Genomic DNA, 14,557 nt, shown 5'->3' with positions numbered 1-14,557 from the left:
CCGACCGCGTATAGCTATATACAAGTTGTTTCTCCCTAGATGTGAGGGTGGTCTGGGCCTTCCCAACATCAGGCTCTATAACTTATCCTGTATCTTACGGGTATGTATAGATTGGATCTCCCGTTCGTCCATGTTTTCTAATTACCAACTCGAATCTGCTATGGTGAGTCCGTTTGACCTGTCGGCCGTTTTACATTCTAATTCCACTTCACTCCCTCCACAACTTAAACACAACCCACTCATACGGGATACATTATTTACATGGAGAGAGGTCAGACGTAGATTAGGAGTTTCTCCCTGGCTGTCCAGTTTTCTCCCTATTCACTACAATCCTTCCTTTTCTGTCTCTCAACATCATGCAGCCTATGACAAGTGGTATAACCAGGGCCTTAGACTTGTAAGTCAACTGTATGACACAGCATCAGGATCCTCCCTTCCGTTCCAACAAATTCTTAGCTCGTTTGATCTTCCTTCCCACCATTTTTTGTATATTTTGCAAGTTAGGAATTATGTGAAATCTATAGTACAAAATAAGTCCACTCGATTTTGCTCAACTATGATAGAAGTCCTTGTAAGGAATCAAAAATACAACATATCCAATATATATGGTCATTTGTCTATGCACTATGCTAAACCGATGGAATCTTATTCTTCTGTTAAAACATGGCTACGAGACTTTGACAATGCTTTTACCGCGGAGCAGATGCTCACAGGTTTCAAAACTACCTGTGCGTTCAATACGAACACATTTTGGAGGGAGCAGCAATTTAAAATTATGCACCATGCCTATATGCCTTGCTTGTACTCCCGAGCAGACTCAAGGATCTCTACATGTCCGCTCTGTGGATCATATAAACTGTCACTTCACCACAGATTCTGGAATTGCCCATCGGTCTGTACATTCTGGACTCAACTTTTGAATTTTGTGCTCTTCATCACTACTCTTCAGTTACCTAGAGACCCGCTGCTTCTTCTTTTTGGCAACTTGGAAGTTTCAGTGTCTGCTGCCCCACACCGCCATCTTGCTTTGTTCAGAGCAGCCAAACCATGGCTATCCATTTGCTTGATGGCGGCAAGAAGGGCCATTTTGAAAAAATGGGTCTCCACCTCTCCACCTACCATCTCGGACGTCAAAATGGAACTTAACTTTCTACTTCGATTGGATCGGCTCGGCATGCATATAGCTCCTTCTACAACAGGAGTGGAAAAGTTCAACCGCAAGTGGGGTCAATATGTTTCAAAAGTTCCCTACTGTGGATCCCCAGCACCCCTCTCATAGATTTTTAAACTAGTCATTAGCTAGCTTCTAGGGTACTCCTGATGCATGGTGTTGATATTGTCTAAGGGGACAACTGATTCTTATTTTATGAATGCTGTGTTTTTCTCAGAAATCTCCTTTTCTGTTTATGCTGTGTCCTCCTCTCATTTCGGCGCCCTGGCCTATCATTCGCTCTCTTATTCTTCTTGCTGACCTATGTGAAGTGGTCTCCTGCTAGCTTACCTTTATACATACTGATGCGCTGCTCCTCATTACACCTTACTATATGGCTATTCGTTCAGGCTATTATTTTTCTGCTTAAATCTCTATATCTGGGCAGGTTCCCATGGTCTTCTGGCCTCAGAATTCAGGCACGTGACTGCTTGTTCTCTATTTCTCCTTCTTCCCTTCACTGATGGCATACTCTCTTTATGCTGGCCTTTTCAGCTCTGTTGTCTTATTTTCTAACTGGTCTATTTCTACCCTATCTTTTACATTTCCTCATTATTTCCTACTCTTTTGCACAATGACCTCCCTGTTGGTCGTTACGACAAATGGTCAACATTGCTCATATCGCTTATTCTTTTTGCTCTTATGTTTGATTACATTATGTATAAGTGACTCTCTACACCTAGTATATTTACAATTTAAGCCCTTGTATCCTGCTACATTACATGTTCTATACTTCTCTCATAGAAACTCATTTCTCCCTAAACTTTTCTAATTTCTTCTCTGATCTGTTCAGGGCTACTGTAACGAGTCTTTGAGTAAAATTGTTATCTTGGAATTTATTCACCTGATTTGGCATGTTGCCACGCTATGATTACTGACATATCTTATCGTTGGTTATTTTGTATGCACAATAAAACCCAATAAAGTCTCTTTTAAAAAAAAAAAAAAAAGTAGGAATATTCTTACAAAGAACCACCTAAGGAGCATGGATGTGCCAGTCCACGACGGGGTAAGTCTGTAATACTCAGGCAGTCTAGTAGGGCGCATGGGAATGTTATCGCATCGGACCTTCTTAGTATGTAATTATCATTATAGCGCCGCAGAAGGAGGCAGGGTAGATGCAGCACAACCGTTGAGGATGAAGCTAGTGTTTTACTGGAGTGGTGGTACCTGTAAGTAAGCTTAGATTGTCGTGAGGGTCGCTAATGTAAGCAAGGTAAATATGACAATGGCATGCCTAATGTTCTCTAAAGAGGAACCCAGTGGTTAACTGGGCGAGTAACAAGAAGGTAAGAAGAAAGAAAAGGAGAACAAGAAAAGATAAAAGATTACAAAAAAAAAAACAAAAAAAAAACAAAAAACAAAACAAAAAAAAAACAAAAAAAACAAAAACAAAAAAAAAACGGGGGGGGGGGGGTGAAGGGGGGGGGGGGGGGGGGGCTGGGTTTGTATTGTTGTCAACACCAAGGGTCTTTTATGGGTGGATTTGAGCAAAAGTCTATTAACCGGGGCCGGTAGGTGGGGATAGAGCCCTGAAAGTGGGGAAGTCGCCTACCGTATGCTCTAGAGTGTGGAGTAACATACAATGGAGATTAGTAATCAATCAGGCGTGTTGGTTGGACGGTTCATAAAGGACCGGTACGTAGAAGTAGTTTTAAAGTGATTCCAGCAGGCCCAAGCATGGGAGAATTTAGTGGGGGAATCAACGGTCGCAATCAGTTCTTCCATTTCCGCAATTTTACCCACACGGAGCAGCCAATCGCGTATGGAGGGAGGGCGGGTGGAGCCCCAAAGAGTGGGAAGACAGAGTCTGGCTGCGTTGACCATATGCATTGCTAAAGATTTGAGGTATTGTCCCCTGGGCAGAGAGGAGTGATGGAGAAGAAACTGCTCTGGAGAGAAAGCTAGGGACAAGGTGGTCACAGACACTACAAGCCGGTGGACCTCCTGCCAAAATGGTTGGATATTGGGACAAGACCACCAAATGTGGAGAAAGGATCCATCCGGGGTTCCACATCTCCAACAGCTGTTGGGGACGGAAGGATTAAAACGAGAGATTCTCGACGGAGTTCGGTACCATCTCGAAGCAATTTTATATCCATTTTCCTGAGTCGAGACATTGAGGGAGCATTTATGAGTATGCATAAATATTAGGTCCCAATCGGCGTCCAATAAGCTGTTTCCCAAGTCTCTGTTCCAAGCACGGCAGGAGGGTAAAGAGTTATAATCCCTACTCTCAACAAGGAGAGGGTAAATCGCCGAAATCAAATGTTTGCGCGGTTCAGCTCTAGAGCATAGGGATTCAAAAGGAGTGAGGGGACGAGTCCAGTTATGGAACAGTTTGTGTGAGAGCAGGAAGTGTCTTATCTGCAGAAAGGCCCAGAAAGGAAAATCTCGACTATCTAGGCTATCAAGCAGTTCGCGGAACGATATTACTTTTCCACCGCGGATAAAGTGTTTAACTAAGATCTGGTCATGTGGCCAATGCTCAGATAGGAATGACTTGTGCATGCCTGGGGGGAAGTCAGGATTGAGACGAATGGAGGTTAAGGAATTCGGTGACTCAGAGATAGATACCGTTTTACAGTTCAGGCGGAGAATATTTAAGCTTGGCCCCACTAAAGGGTGGGTGAGGAGCTCTTGAGGTGTATGCTTTGGCAGTAACCATGGAATCGATGTCAGGGGTGAAGGTGAGAAGGCATTTTCGAGGCAGATCCAGTCTTTAGAGGTAGAATGAACATGCCAGTCCACTATGCGTGTAAGGTGGCATGCCCAGTAGTACCGGTGAAGGTCAGGAAGCCCAATTCCACCTCTAAGTTTGGGGAGAGTCAGTTGAGAAAAAGCAATACGTGGACGCTTATGATTCCACAGGAATTGTGTGCAGAATTTTTTACAAGATGTAAAAAAAGCAGCAGGTATGTGGATTGGCAGCGTTTGAAAAAGATAGAGAAGGCGTGGGAGTATGTTCATTTTGATTATAGCTGCCCTTCCAAACCAAGAGAAACAAGGACGATGCCATTTGTGGAGGTCCTCTTGGAGAGAACGTAGAGCGGGAAGGAAGTTTTTTGCATAGAGGTCATCAAGGTTGCGGGTAAGTTGGACGCCGAGATATGGAAGGGAATCCTTTTCCCAACGAAACGGGAAATGAGATTCACAGAAAGATACGAGTTCTGGAGGCAGGGATATGTTAAGGGCAGAAGATTTGGAGAAGTTGATTTTAAAGTTTGACAAGAATTGAAAGAGGGCAAATTCTTTTAACAGATTAGGCAAAGTGGTGTGTGGATCAGCAAGGAAGAGAAGGATGTCGTCTGCGTAAGCAGCGAGCTTGTATTCCTTGTCCAATACCCTGATCCCTTTGATGTCAGAGTTCGAGCGGATTTTGCGCAATAGGGGCACGAGGGATAGGACAAACAAGAGTGGGGAAAGGGGGCAACCCTGACGTGTTCCGTTTCCTAAGTAAAACGAGTTGGACAGATGTCCATTGACCCTGACTCGAGCGGTGGGGCCTGTGTACAGGGTCATGATGAAGTTGAGCATCTTCTCACCCAAACCCAGTGACACCAGAGACGCTTGCAGATAGTCCCATGCAATTCTATCAAAGGCCTTCTCTGCATCCAGGGAAAGGAAAAAACCAGAAGTGTTAGATTTGCACAACCAATGGTGAAGGTTAAGGGCATTAATGGTATTGTCCCTTGCTTCCCTTCCCGGTATGAATCCAACCTGATCTAAATTGATCAAGGAGGGAAGCAGGGGGAGAAGTCTATTAGCCAAGATCTTTGCAAATAACTTAATGTCTACATTCAGCAGGGAGATGGGTCTGTAGTTGGATACCTGCGTGTTATCTTTATCACCCTTGGGGATAACCGTTATGTGGGCTTCCAAAAGACGATGTTGAGGCAGGGGGGATTTGGAGAAAGTATTAAACGCCAAAAGAAGGGGGGTACCTAAGATATCCAAGAAGGATTTATAATAGGCTGCGGAGAAGCCGTCGGGACCCGGACTCTTACCAGGTTTTGTCTGTTTCAAAGCACACTGCAGCTCATTCAGGGTCAGATCCGCTTCCAGAGAGTTGACCAAGTCTTCCGAGAGAGCCGACGGACCGTGGAGCTGGAGAAATTCAGAAATCAAAGAGGCCCTGGATTCGTCAGTATGCGGCGGTGGGCGTTCAGGAGGAAGGTTATATAAGGATCTATAAAAATGTTCAAAATGGGCAGCAATATCAGGATTAGATGTGGCCATGGTGCCATCGGGACCTCTAATTTTATGTACCGTCATACTGGATTGTTTTTCGCGGAGAGCTCTAGCAAGGAACTTTCCGCTCTTGTTAGCAAATTCATAGTATAGTTTTTGAGAGAGAATGAACCGTCTCTTAACCATCTTCCCCAATTCTGTAAGAAGCTGTGAACGTGTACACGTAAGTTCGGATAGGGTCGACGCAGCCAGAGACCGCTTATGTGCTCTCTCTAATGAATGGATCTTAGCTGTGAGGCGTCTCAAACGCTCTTGTCTATCTTTTTTACGCTTCGAAGCAGCTGCTATGAGGACGCCCCGAATGACACACTTATGAGCCTCCCACTGCGTGAGTGGGGAGGTATCAGGGGAGCAATTGAAGGAAAAGTATTCAACCAGATTGGTGTGGATCTCTTGTTCGATAGCAGAGTCAGCAAGAAGGGAGGCGTCTAGGCGCCAATATTTCGAGCGTGAGTAAGTATCTGGGAACCGTAAAGTCATGGTGATGGGATGGTGATCGGAAAGAACCATCGGTTCTATAGAAGCGGCATGGAGTAGCGGGAGATCTGATTGCGACAGAAAAAGATAGTCTATCCTGGAGTACTTAATATGTGGTGCGGAATAAAATGTGTAATCTTTTACCGTGGGGTAGAGAGTTCTCCATGAATCGTGCAGTTGTAAGTGTTGTAATTGTATGTTTATTTGTTTGAGGGCCTTAAACGGTAAAAAGGAGCTTCCGGAGGAGGAGTCTAGCAGAGGATATAGTGGGACATTCAAATCGCCCCCTAAGATCAGAACACCTGAATGGAAAGCAGATAGGGTGGTAGTTATTGAGCGTGTGAAAGAGACCTGCTTGGTATTAGGGGCGTATACATTAGCAAATGTGATGGGTCTATTGGCGAATGAACCCTTTATGAATAAGTACCTGCCTTCAGGATCAGCAAGGGAGTCTGACATAGTAAAGGGAAGATGTCTAGCGAGTAAAATAGCTACCCCTTTCGACTTGGCCAGAGGGTTAGTGGCATGGTGGACTATGGGAAAGTGGAAATTAAAAAGCTTGGGAATAGAGTCCTGACGAAAGTGCGTCTCTTGAAGGAAGACAACATCTGCCTTTTGTTTATGCAGATAGGAGAGCAACATGGAGCGCTTTTCGGGTGTATTCAGACCCTTGGTGTTGAGTGAGAGGATTTTCAGGGACCTTGGTCTCGAAACAGAGGTGAGGGACGGCATGTTCACCAATCAGTGTTGCGAGTGTCCAAAGATGCAGCGCCCCGGGGGGGGGCGGGGTTGAAGGGAAAGAGAGAGAGAGAAAAAAAAAAAAAAACAAAACAAAACAAAACAAAAAAAAAAGGGGGGGGGGGGGGCGAAAAGATAGTAAGAGTAAACGGCTAGAGGAAGAGACCTGCTATTCCACGTGAGAGAGGACAAAACACCTGAAAGGAAATAGACAGAAAGAAAGAAAGAGAAAAGAGAAGGAGAGGAGTGCGTATAAGAGAAGGAGACGAACAGTATGAGGCAAGTAAAGAGAAAAAAGGGGAGAATCGAGATAGTGAAGATAGCCGTAAAAATATTCAGTAATAGCTCGCAGAGCCTACTGTGTTGGGAACGAGGTAGATGACGAAACGAGAGTAGAACCACCGCCGGTCAGAAACCACCATGAAATGTGTAAAAATTTGTTTAAAGGAGTGGGATTTGAAGAGGGAGGAGTCTACAAAGACCCATATTGCAGAAGAAGCCTGAGGTACGATATGCAGCGCAGGGTCCCAGCCCTCACTGTAGAGTAGCAGGGCACATATCAGGGTTTAGAGGCCATAACCACTTGTGAGCCAACAGGTAATTTTGAGACATTTGGCAGGCAATCAAGGGGGAAAAGGCAATATGCGGAATTGTAGGAGGCCAAATGAGTAATACAAGCATCCCCTTACATAAAACATAATATCAACAGGTTAACATATGCAATAACAGTTGAAGCAATGCAAAAACAGAAAAAACAGTGTTGAGTCCCAAGCATCGCGCAAAAATGTCTGGGCTACCCCAGGGTCAACGCCAATCATGTCCCATAGAGTAGAAAGGCTAAGTGTCAAAAATCAAAGCAAGGATAAACCATCTACAGCCCCTACGGTGACAACAAGAACGAGCATCACCTCTCACGCACTAGGGAAATCGGGGAAGTCGCAGGGGTATGGGGGAAGCAGGTCCCGTGGAAGCATTGACAGTGCGGGCAACCCCTGAATCGTACTCTCTTCCGGATCAAGAGACGGGGACCGGCCAGTAAGCAGAGGCACGTCCAGATGGGACAGATGGGATAGCTTAGTAGGAGGCGAGGAGAGGTGATGTTCGCTCGCTAAGACAAAAAAAAAAAAAAAAAAAACCAACATCTGTGGAATCCCCCTATAAGTCCCACCCTCCTCCCCGCAACCAGCCCCCCCTCCCTCCCATGCCCCCAACACACCCCCAATTGAATCATATACTGTACTAAGTCTGTCAGGGTCTTCTTTGAGGACACCGATTAAGCAGAGTGTGACGGGACGGGCAGCAGAGAAGCAGAGGTCATCTGGATACTTCCACGGAGAAATAGAGCTTCTTCCAGTATAGCAAGAGGAGGCTCTGGGGGAACAAAAAAGGCAGGGACAAAGGAATACAGACGACTCAGAGGTCCACATGAGATTGGAGTACGTGTGGGTCTAGCTCATAGGGCAAGTCAGCGCGAGGTCTGTTGACTGAAACCGGGATGCTGAATGTCGAAAGAGAAGAGAGAGCTGAAGAATAGGTCATCTGTCCAGGAGGAGGAGCCATTTGTATTATGTATAGATCTCTTCTGACCATGGCGTAGAGATGATCAATAGGGGGCTCACAGAAGTCCACCATTCGTTAGTTGCGGAGCAGACCTCTGGGGCATTGCGTTCCCTTTAGGAGGTCAGATATTGAAATGGAAGTAATGAAGGTCCACTGATCAGTGCGTGAGAGATCGAAGAATCGCCGGGACTCGTGAAGAAATGGTATAGAAACATGAGGATAACAGTAAAACTGCAGGCACCTGTGAGAAAATGCGCTTGAGTGGCAGGAGTAGATGAGGATTAGGTAGGATTAAGTCTCGTGCCGTGACTTTCTATGCGCAGGCGAAGCCGTAGGGCTAGGGGCCGCAGCAGTGCCCCCTGTGGGGTGTCTTGGAGGAGTCGACGGGACTGTCCGACGTCTCCGATGGGAATGGCCTTGCCAATCCATTGCATTTTCTGTAGATCCTGCGTCCAGGACCTGCTGCAGTCCCAAGAGTCTGCACCATTCTGGCAGGGCTATCGGTGGGATGTTCAAGGAGGAACAGAAAGACGGTAGATCTTCGGGGTTTCTCAAGTTAAAGGTGTGACCACCATCCTGTACTGAAAGGCAAAAGGGAAATCTCCACCTATAGGACAGATTTCGGGAGCGAAGCGTGTCTAGTAATGGACGCAAGGCTCGCCTTTGGCGTAAGGTCATGTTGGATAGGTCCTGGTACAATTGTATTTCCGCCCCTTTGTACATTAGCTGTCTTCTGTCCCTAGCGCATCTGAGAACATCCTCCTTGAGCGGGAAGCTGACAATGCAGCATACCACATCCCTGGGTGGGTCTGCGTCACCCCCCCTAGGCCGGATGGCCCTATGTACACGCTCAATGTCAATTGGGGTTGCTGGCGGGCGGCCCAAGAGGTCATTAAAGATGGTAGTTACTGCCTTAGGAATGTCAGTGGCTTCCACGGATTCCGGCATGCCACGGATTCTGATATTGTGTCTACGGCCACGGTTATCTAAATCCTCGATATGCTTGTAAAAATCCCGGATAGTCGAGGTGTGCGACTCTGACTGTCGCTGTAAATATACTATGGCAGTCTTATTTTGTCTAGCGGCCATCTCTACTTGATCCACTCTGGACCCCATAGCGCGGATATCCTCGCGCAGGTCGTTAAGGGCAGTGGTCAGTGTAGTGGTTAGTGTGACCTTAATGTCAGCAGCCACCGCTTGTAAGTCCCTTAATGAGAGGGACTGTGTGGCAGAGGAGATATCATGATGTGGCACTGTGTCCTGGCCAGCGTGTGTCTCAGTGCAGGGAGAGCAGCCTGTGTCCTCGGCTGCAGAGGGAGGGGGAGAGGGGGACTGAGAGAGAGAGGGAGAAGGCTGCGGCCCTGCTCTCTGCTGGTGGGAGCTGAACAGCTCCTTTATGTGCCTCCCAGTGGTGCTAGGGCCCCTCGGGGACCGGGACCGCGCGCCGGAGGACACCCTGTCGGGTTTCCCCATAGCGAAGGGGCACTGTCTCACCCGACTCCTCTGTGCGGCGTGGTGGATCGATCCGGCCGGCGGGAGCTCCGGATTCAAGCGGCCATGCTCGTCGGCGTCTAGCCACGCCCCCCAATATACACATTTTAAGATTTTTTTTTTACCAAAGACGTGGCAGAATACATTTTGGCCTAAATTAATTACTAACTTTGAGTTTATTGGACATTTTTATAACCAAAAGTTGAAAATTAAAAAAAAACAAAAACAAAAAAACCATTATTTTCTGTCTTTTTTCATTTATATATTAGTGTGAAAAAACAAGGACATCAATTTTATTTGGGCACATCATTGCATGACCACGCAATTGCCAGTTAAAACAGCCCAGTGTCGAATAGCAAATGATGGCCTAGTCCGGGTGTCGGCAACCCGCGGCTCCGGAGCCGCATGCGGCTCTTTTTCAACTTTCCTGCGGCTCCGGAGCACACTGCCCACCAGGTGACAGGCAATAGGGTCGGCAAGCCGCGGCTCTTTTAATGTAGATCTTCTGTGTGCCGGGCGCCCGCTGGCAAACATTGGCTGTCAGGATGTAGGCGGGGCAGCCCGGATGTAGGCGGGGCAGCGTGACGAACTCCTCTCCTCTCACAGTCCGCCCTGAAGACCAGAACGGCGCGGGAACCCAGCGAGAGGAACGCGCGGAGCAAAGGTAAGTGAATTCACACAATATGGGGAATGAATTACTATGGGGGATGAATTACTATAGGGGGGATGAATTACTATAGGGGGGATGAATTACTACGGGGGATGAATTACTACAGGGGGGATGAATTACTATATGGGGGATGAATTACTATAGGGGGGATGAATTACTATAGGGGGGATGAATTACTATTGGGGGGATGAATTACTATAGGGGGGATGAATTACTATATGAGGGATGAATTACTATATGAGGGATGAATTACTATAGGGGGGATGAATTACTATGGGGGATGAATTACTATGGGGGATGAATTACTATGGGGGATGAATTACTATAGGGGGGATGAATTACTATATGGGGGATGAATTACTATATGGGGGATGAATTACTATATGGGGGATGAATTACTATAGGGGGGATGAATTACTATAGGGGGGATGAATTACTAAAGGGGGGATGAATTACTATGGGGGATGAATTACTACGGGGGATGAATTACTATATGGGGGATGAATTACTATAGGGGGGATGAATTACTATAGGGGGGATGAATTACTATGGGGGATGAATTACTATATGGGGGATGAATTACTATAGGGGGGATGAATTACTATGGGGGATGAATTACTATATGAGGGATGAATTACTATATGGGGGATGAATTACTATAGGGGGGATGAATTACTATGGGGGATGAATTACTATATGGGGGATGAATTACTATATGGGGGATGTATTTTCAGTTTTAAAAATGTTTCTCTCAAAATAAATTTCAATCGTGGTTTTGGCGAGATTTGGCTCAGTCGAAAAAAAAGGTTGCCCACCACTGACCTAAGGCTATGATTGTGATTATGACGATACACTGTGGCCCTGATTAACCCTTTGCTTACTGGGCCCTTAAACCCCCTTCATGACCAGAGCGTTTTTTGCAATATATGCAGTGTCGGATTTGTTTTAAATGTTGCAATGGTTTTGCGGCTCCCAGTCTTTTTTTCCCTCTCGGAAATGGGTCCAAGTGGCTCTTTATGTCTTAAAGGTTGCAGACCCCTGGCCTAGTCCTAAAGGGGGGCAAATCTTCCTGAACTGAAGTAGATATACATGTCTTTTTATCCTTTTGCGTTAGGATTGGTTGATATTACAACTGTGTACTGTTTCTAGGTAAATCACCGTCTGTGCGTGTTACTAGCTGGAGATATTATTATTCAGAATTTACAGAAGATATAGGAATATGTTTGTATCCTTTAATATTACTGTATACCTTTACTATTCTTGATAGTCTCAACAATGTAAGAATGCATGCAATGTTATATTATCCTATTTAGTAAAAACTAAAACTAATAAATACATTTAAAACAGAATATACAACCCCAAACTACAAAAAAATTTTAAAAAATGTGCGCCATCCCTTTAAACTATAATGATAACACACTCAAATAAAGTGCAACAAAATACAAATTAAAAATTCATCAAACGATGCATGTATGAAAAAAGTTATTAGCCCACAGATAATAATAATACATGTACAAAAGTGTTTGGTAATAAGTCTCCATATAAAGTCCACAAAATATATTTTGTGATCTGTGAAGAGACCAAATGTGTAGTTCCACAGCACACTAGTGATACCAGCTTCAATACACCAATACCTCTAAACTGCTTACTAGGGTAATAGACCTCTGAGAATCTGAGGTCAAACAAGCTTGCAGTACCAGTACAAAATGAGGTACCTCATTTTGTATTGGGACTGGGATAAACTCTTTGCCCTACTTCTTTCAAGCGTGTTTGACCTCAGATTCTCAGATTTCATTTGCTCTGGTAAGCAGGGGGTACATAATCAATTGCAGTGTTGATGCACTGAAATTTTTGTGGACTTTATATGGAGGCTGATTAATCATTTTTGCACATATATTATTTGATCATTTGTGGACTAATGACTTTTGTTGCACATGCATCATTTGATTTATTTTTCATTTGTAGGCTTGTCACACTTTATATGAGTGTGTTATTATTATAATTTAAAGAGATAGTGCAGTTTTTATTATTGCACTATATATTACCTGCAGTTTTGCAGGTGATATTCCAATACAAATATAGCTGAAGAGATCTCCAATGAGCTAGAAGTAAAAGTAATTCATAAATAGATATCTATAATACAAGTCTAGCTATCACAGTCTGCCAGTGTAGTATTTTGTTGACATGACTTTTTATACTTACAGGTAAAGGAGATTTAATTGGAGCAACTTTATCAATTAAAGATCAAGTAATAAAAACTAATGCAGATGTGAAAGCTTTGACCTACTGTGATCTACAGTGTATTATCCTCAAAGGCCTTTATGAAGTTTTGGACTTTTATCCAGAATATGCACATAAATTTGTAGAAGACATTCAGCAAGATCTTACATATAATCTTCGGGAGGGCCATGAAAGTGATGTAAGTACATATGATAATTACCATAAATCCTAAATGCATACAGTGTAGATATAAATATTCTGTCAATCTTGATTACTGACTACATCAATTATAGCACTGTTTCTAATTGTTTTTATTATGTTGTCCTTGTTTCCACTAAGTCTACTTCATTACTATTTTTCTATTACAAAATATCAAAATGTTCATGTTACACTAAGATGACACTACATTGACAAATTGCAATAACATGTGAAAATGTATTTTAGGTAGAAATTTGTCTTTGATTTCCAAGTAATTATGACTATATCTCATTACATCTCAGAGTTGTTTTAGGTTTTTCTCTTGTGTTTGAGTGAAAGTGGGTTTGTTTGATACGGGGATCAGCTTGGTATTTTCTTAATCTGCATTTAATTGTATCTTCAGTTTTAACTCTCTTTCAGGAGTATCAAATGTAAGCTTAATTTTGGGGTGAAATGTAATTTGTAAAAGTAATTTGCAGACAAGGGTATAAATTGAAGATTTGGCATGGGTTAAATGCTACAGCTTAATAAATAGTTTAAATTTAATTTCATTATTTAGCATTCATAGCTATACATTGCTATCTGCTTTAAACCTCAGGTGGCCAGATCATTTTGCTATGTTAACTTTCCTTAATCATGTTTCACTATTTTTTACTTTATGCTTTGACAGTAATTTACCTCACAAATGATAATGCTTCTCAAAGCACAGCACCCATAGCATAAAAAAGATGGCACTGCTGATTTTGTACACCCAACTATATTTCAGCAAATGTTTATCAAAATAATATTTTCTATAAAAATATGCTTAAATCATTATTAGCACAAACACATAACTTACAAAATTACAAAATTCCTACTAAATTTAAAAGATAAAACTGTATTGAATTAATACATTACAAATATTTGTAAATTTGAATTGTTGTCTTTTTCTAATTGAAAAAATGTGATTTTTAAAAAAATAAAGAAACAATCAAGCACAGTGATGTTTTGTAACAATGCATTGGAGCACATCTGCACAATACCAGCGGAGGGGTGTTTTGTGCACCCACTGGTGTGCATGGATATGTTTATGCTACATTTATGCTACGTGTGTGTGTGTGTGTGTGAAGGGGGGGTGTAGGATAATAGTTTATTTATTTATGTATTTTTAAATTGTTTATTGTGTTATTTTAAATTATAGTTTTATTTTTTATATTTTTCTGTTCAGTTCTGGGACAGAGAAAGCGATTGAGAACACAGAGCTCAGTACAGAGCGCTTTTATGTTAATGCATAAACTGAAGAGTTATCTCTTGAGTTATGAAGTGTTCAGTATTTAGCAACTGTATTAATTCAGGAAACTGAAGGAACTATCAGGAAAATATTTACCAATCTTCCACTTTCCATTCTGAATGGATCAGATCCTGTGCACCACTGTATGCTCCACTCTGTGTCCCCTCCACAAACTGCAGGTACAGGTGGGGGGAGAGCAGGTTTGGAGGGAACATGGACAGCAACTGATTGCTGCCACTTTGTGACAGGTAGAACACGTCAGCGGTGTTTGTGGAGGGAGGGGGAATGTTTAAGATTTTAATGAATGACTGCAATTAGGAGCATATCAGCCACTGATCACAGCTATTCAATAATTGGCAGACTCTGGAGGACCACTCTGCTACAAGTTCATGAACACAGAAAGATGCAATCTCCAACCAGTGTCTTGTGAACCACATGGGGATTTCACTTCCAAATAATTTTACATACAACA

At 43.4% G+C, this 14,557-nt stretch overlaps 1 protein-coding gene across 5 annotated transcripts in view; it reads left to right on the top strand.

The window, feature by feature from the left end:
• The window catches only part of KCNH8 (potassium voltage-gated channel subfamily H member 8), a 576,797-nt gene that overhangs the window by 442,998 nt on the left and 119,242 nt on the right, over positions 1–14,557 (top strand). For all 5 annotated transcript variants that reach the window (XM_089691130.1, XM_089691138.1, XM_089691150.1 and 2 more), the window contains one exon: positions 12,602–12,816. In XM_089691130.1, the coding sequence (XP_089547256.1) occupies positions 12,602–12,816 (215 nt within the window). The remainder of the gene's footprint in view (positions 1–12,601; positions 12,817–14,557) is intronic.

Source organism: Staurois parvus, unplaced genomic scaffold, assembly GCF_062004578.1.
Source record: "Staurois parvus isolate SC_StPar_1 unplaced genomic scaffold, SC_StPar_1.0 ptg000021l, whole genome shotgun sequence".
NCBI lineage: Eukaryota > Metazoa > Chordata > Amphibia > Anura > Ranidae > Staurois > Staurois parvus.
The sequence above is the reverse complement of the archived record's forward strand: the minus strand, read 5'-3'. Positions and strand labels throughout refer to the sequence as shown.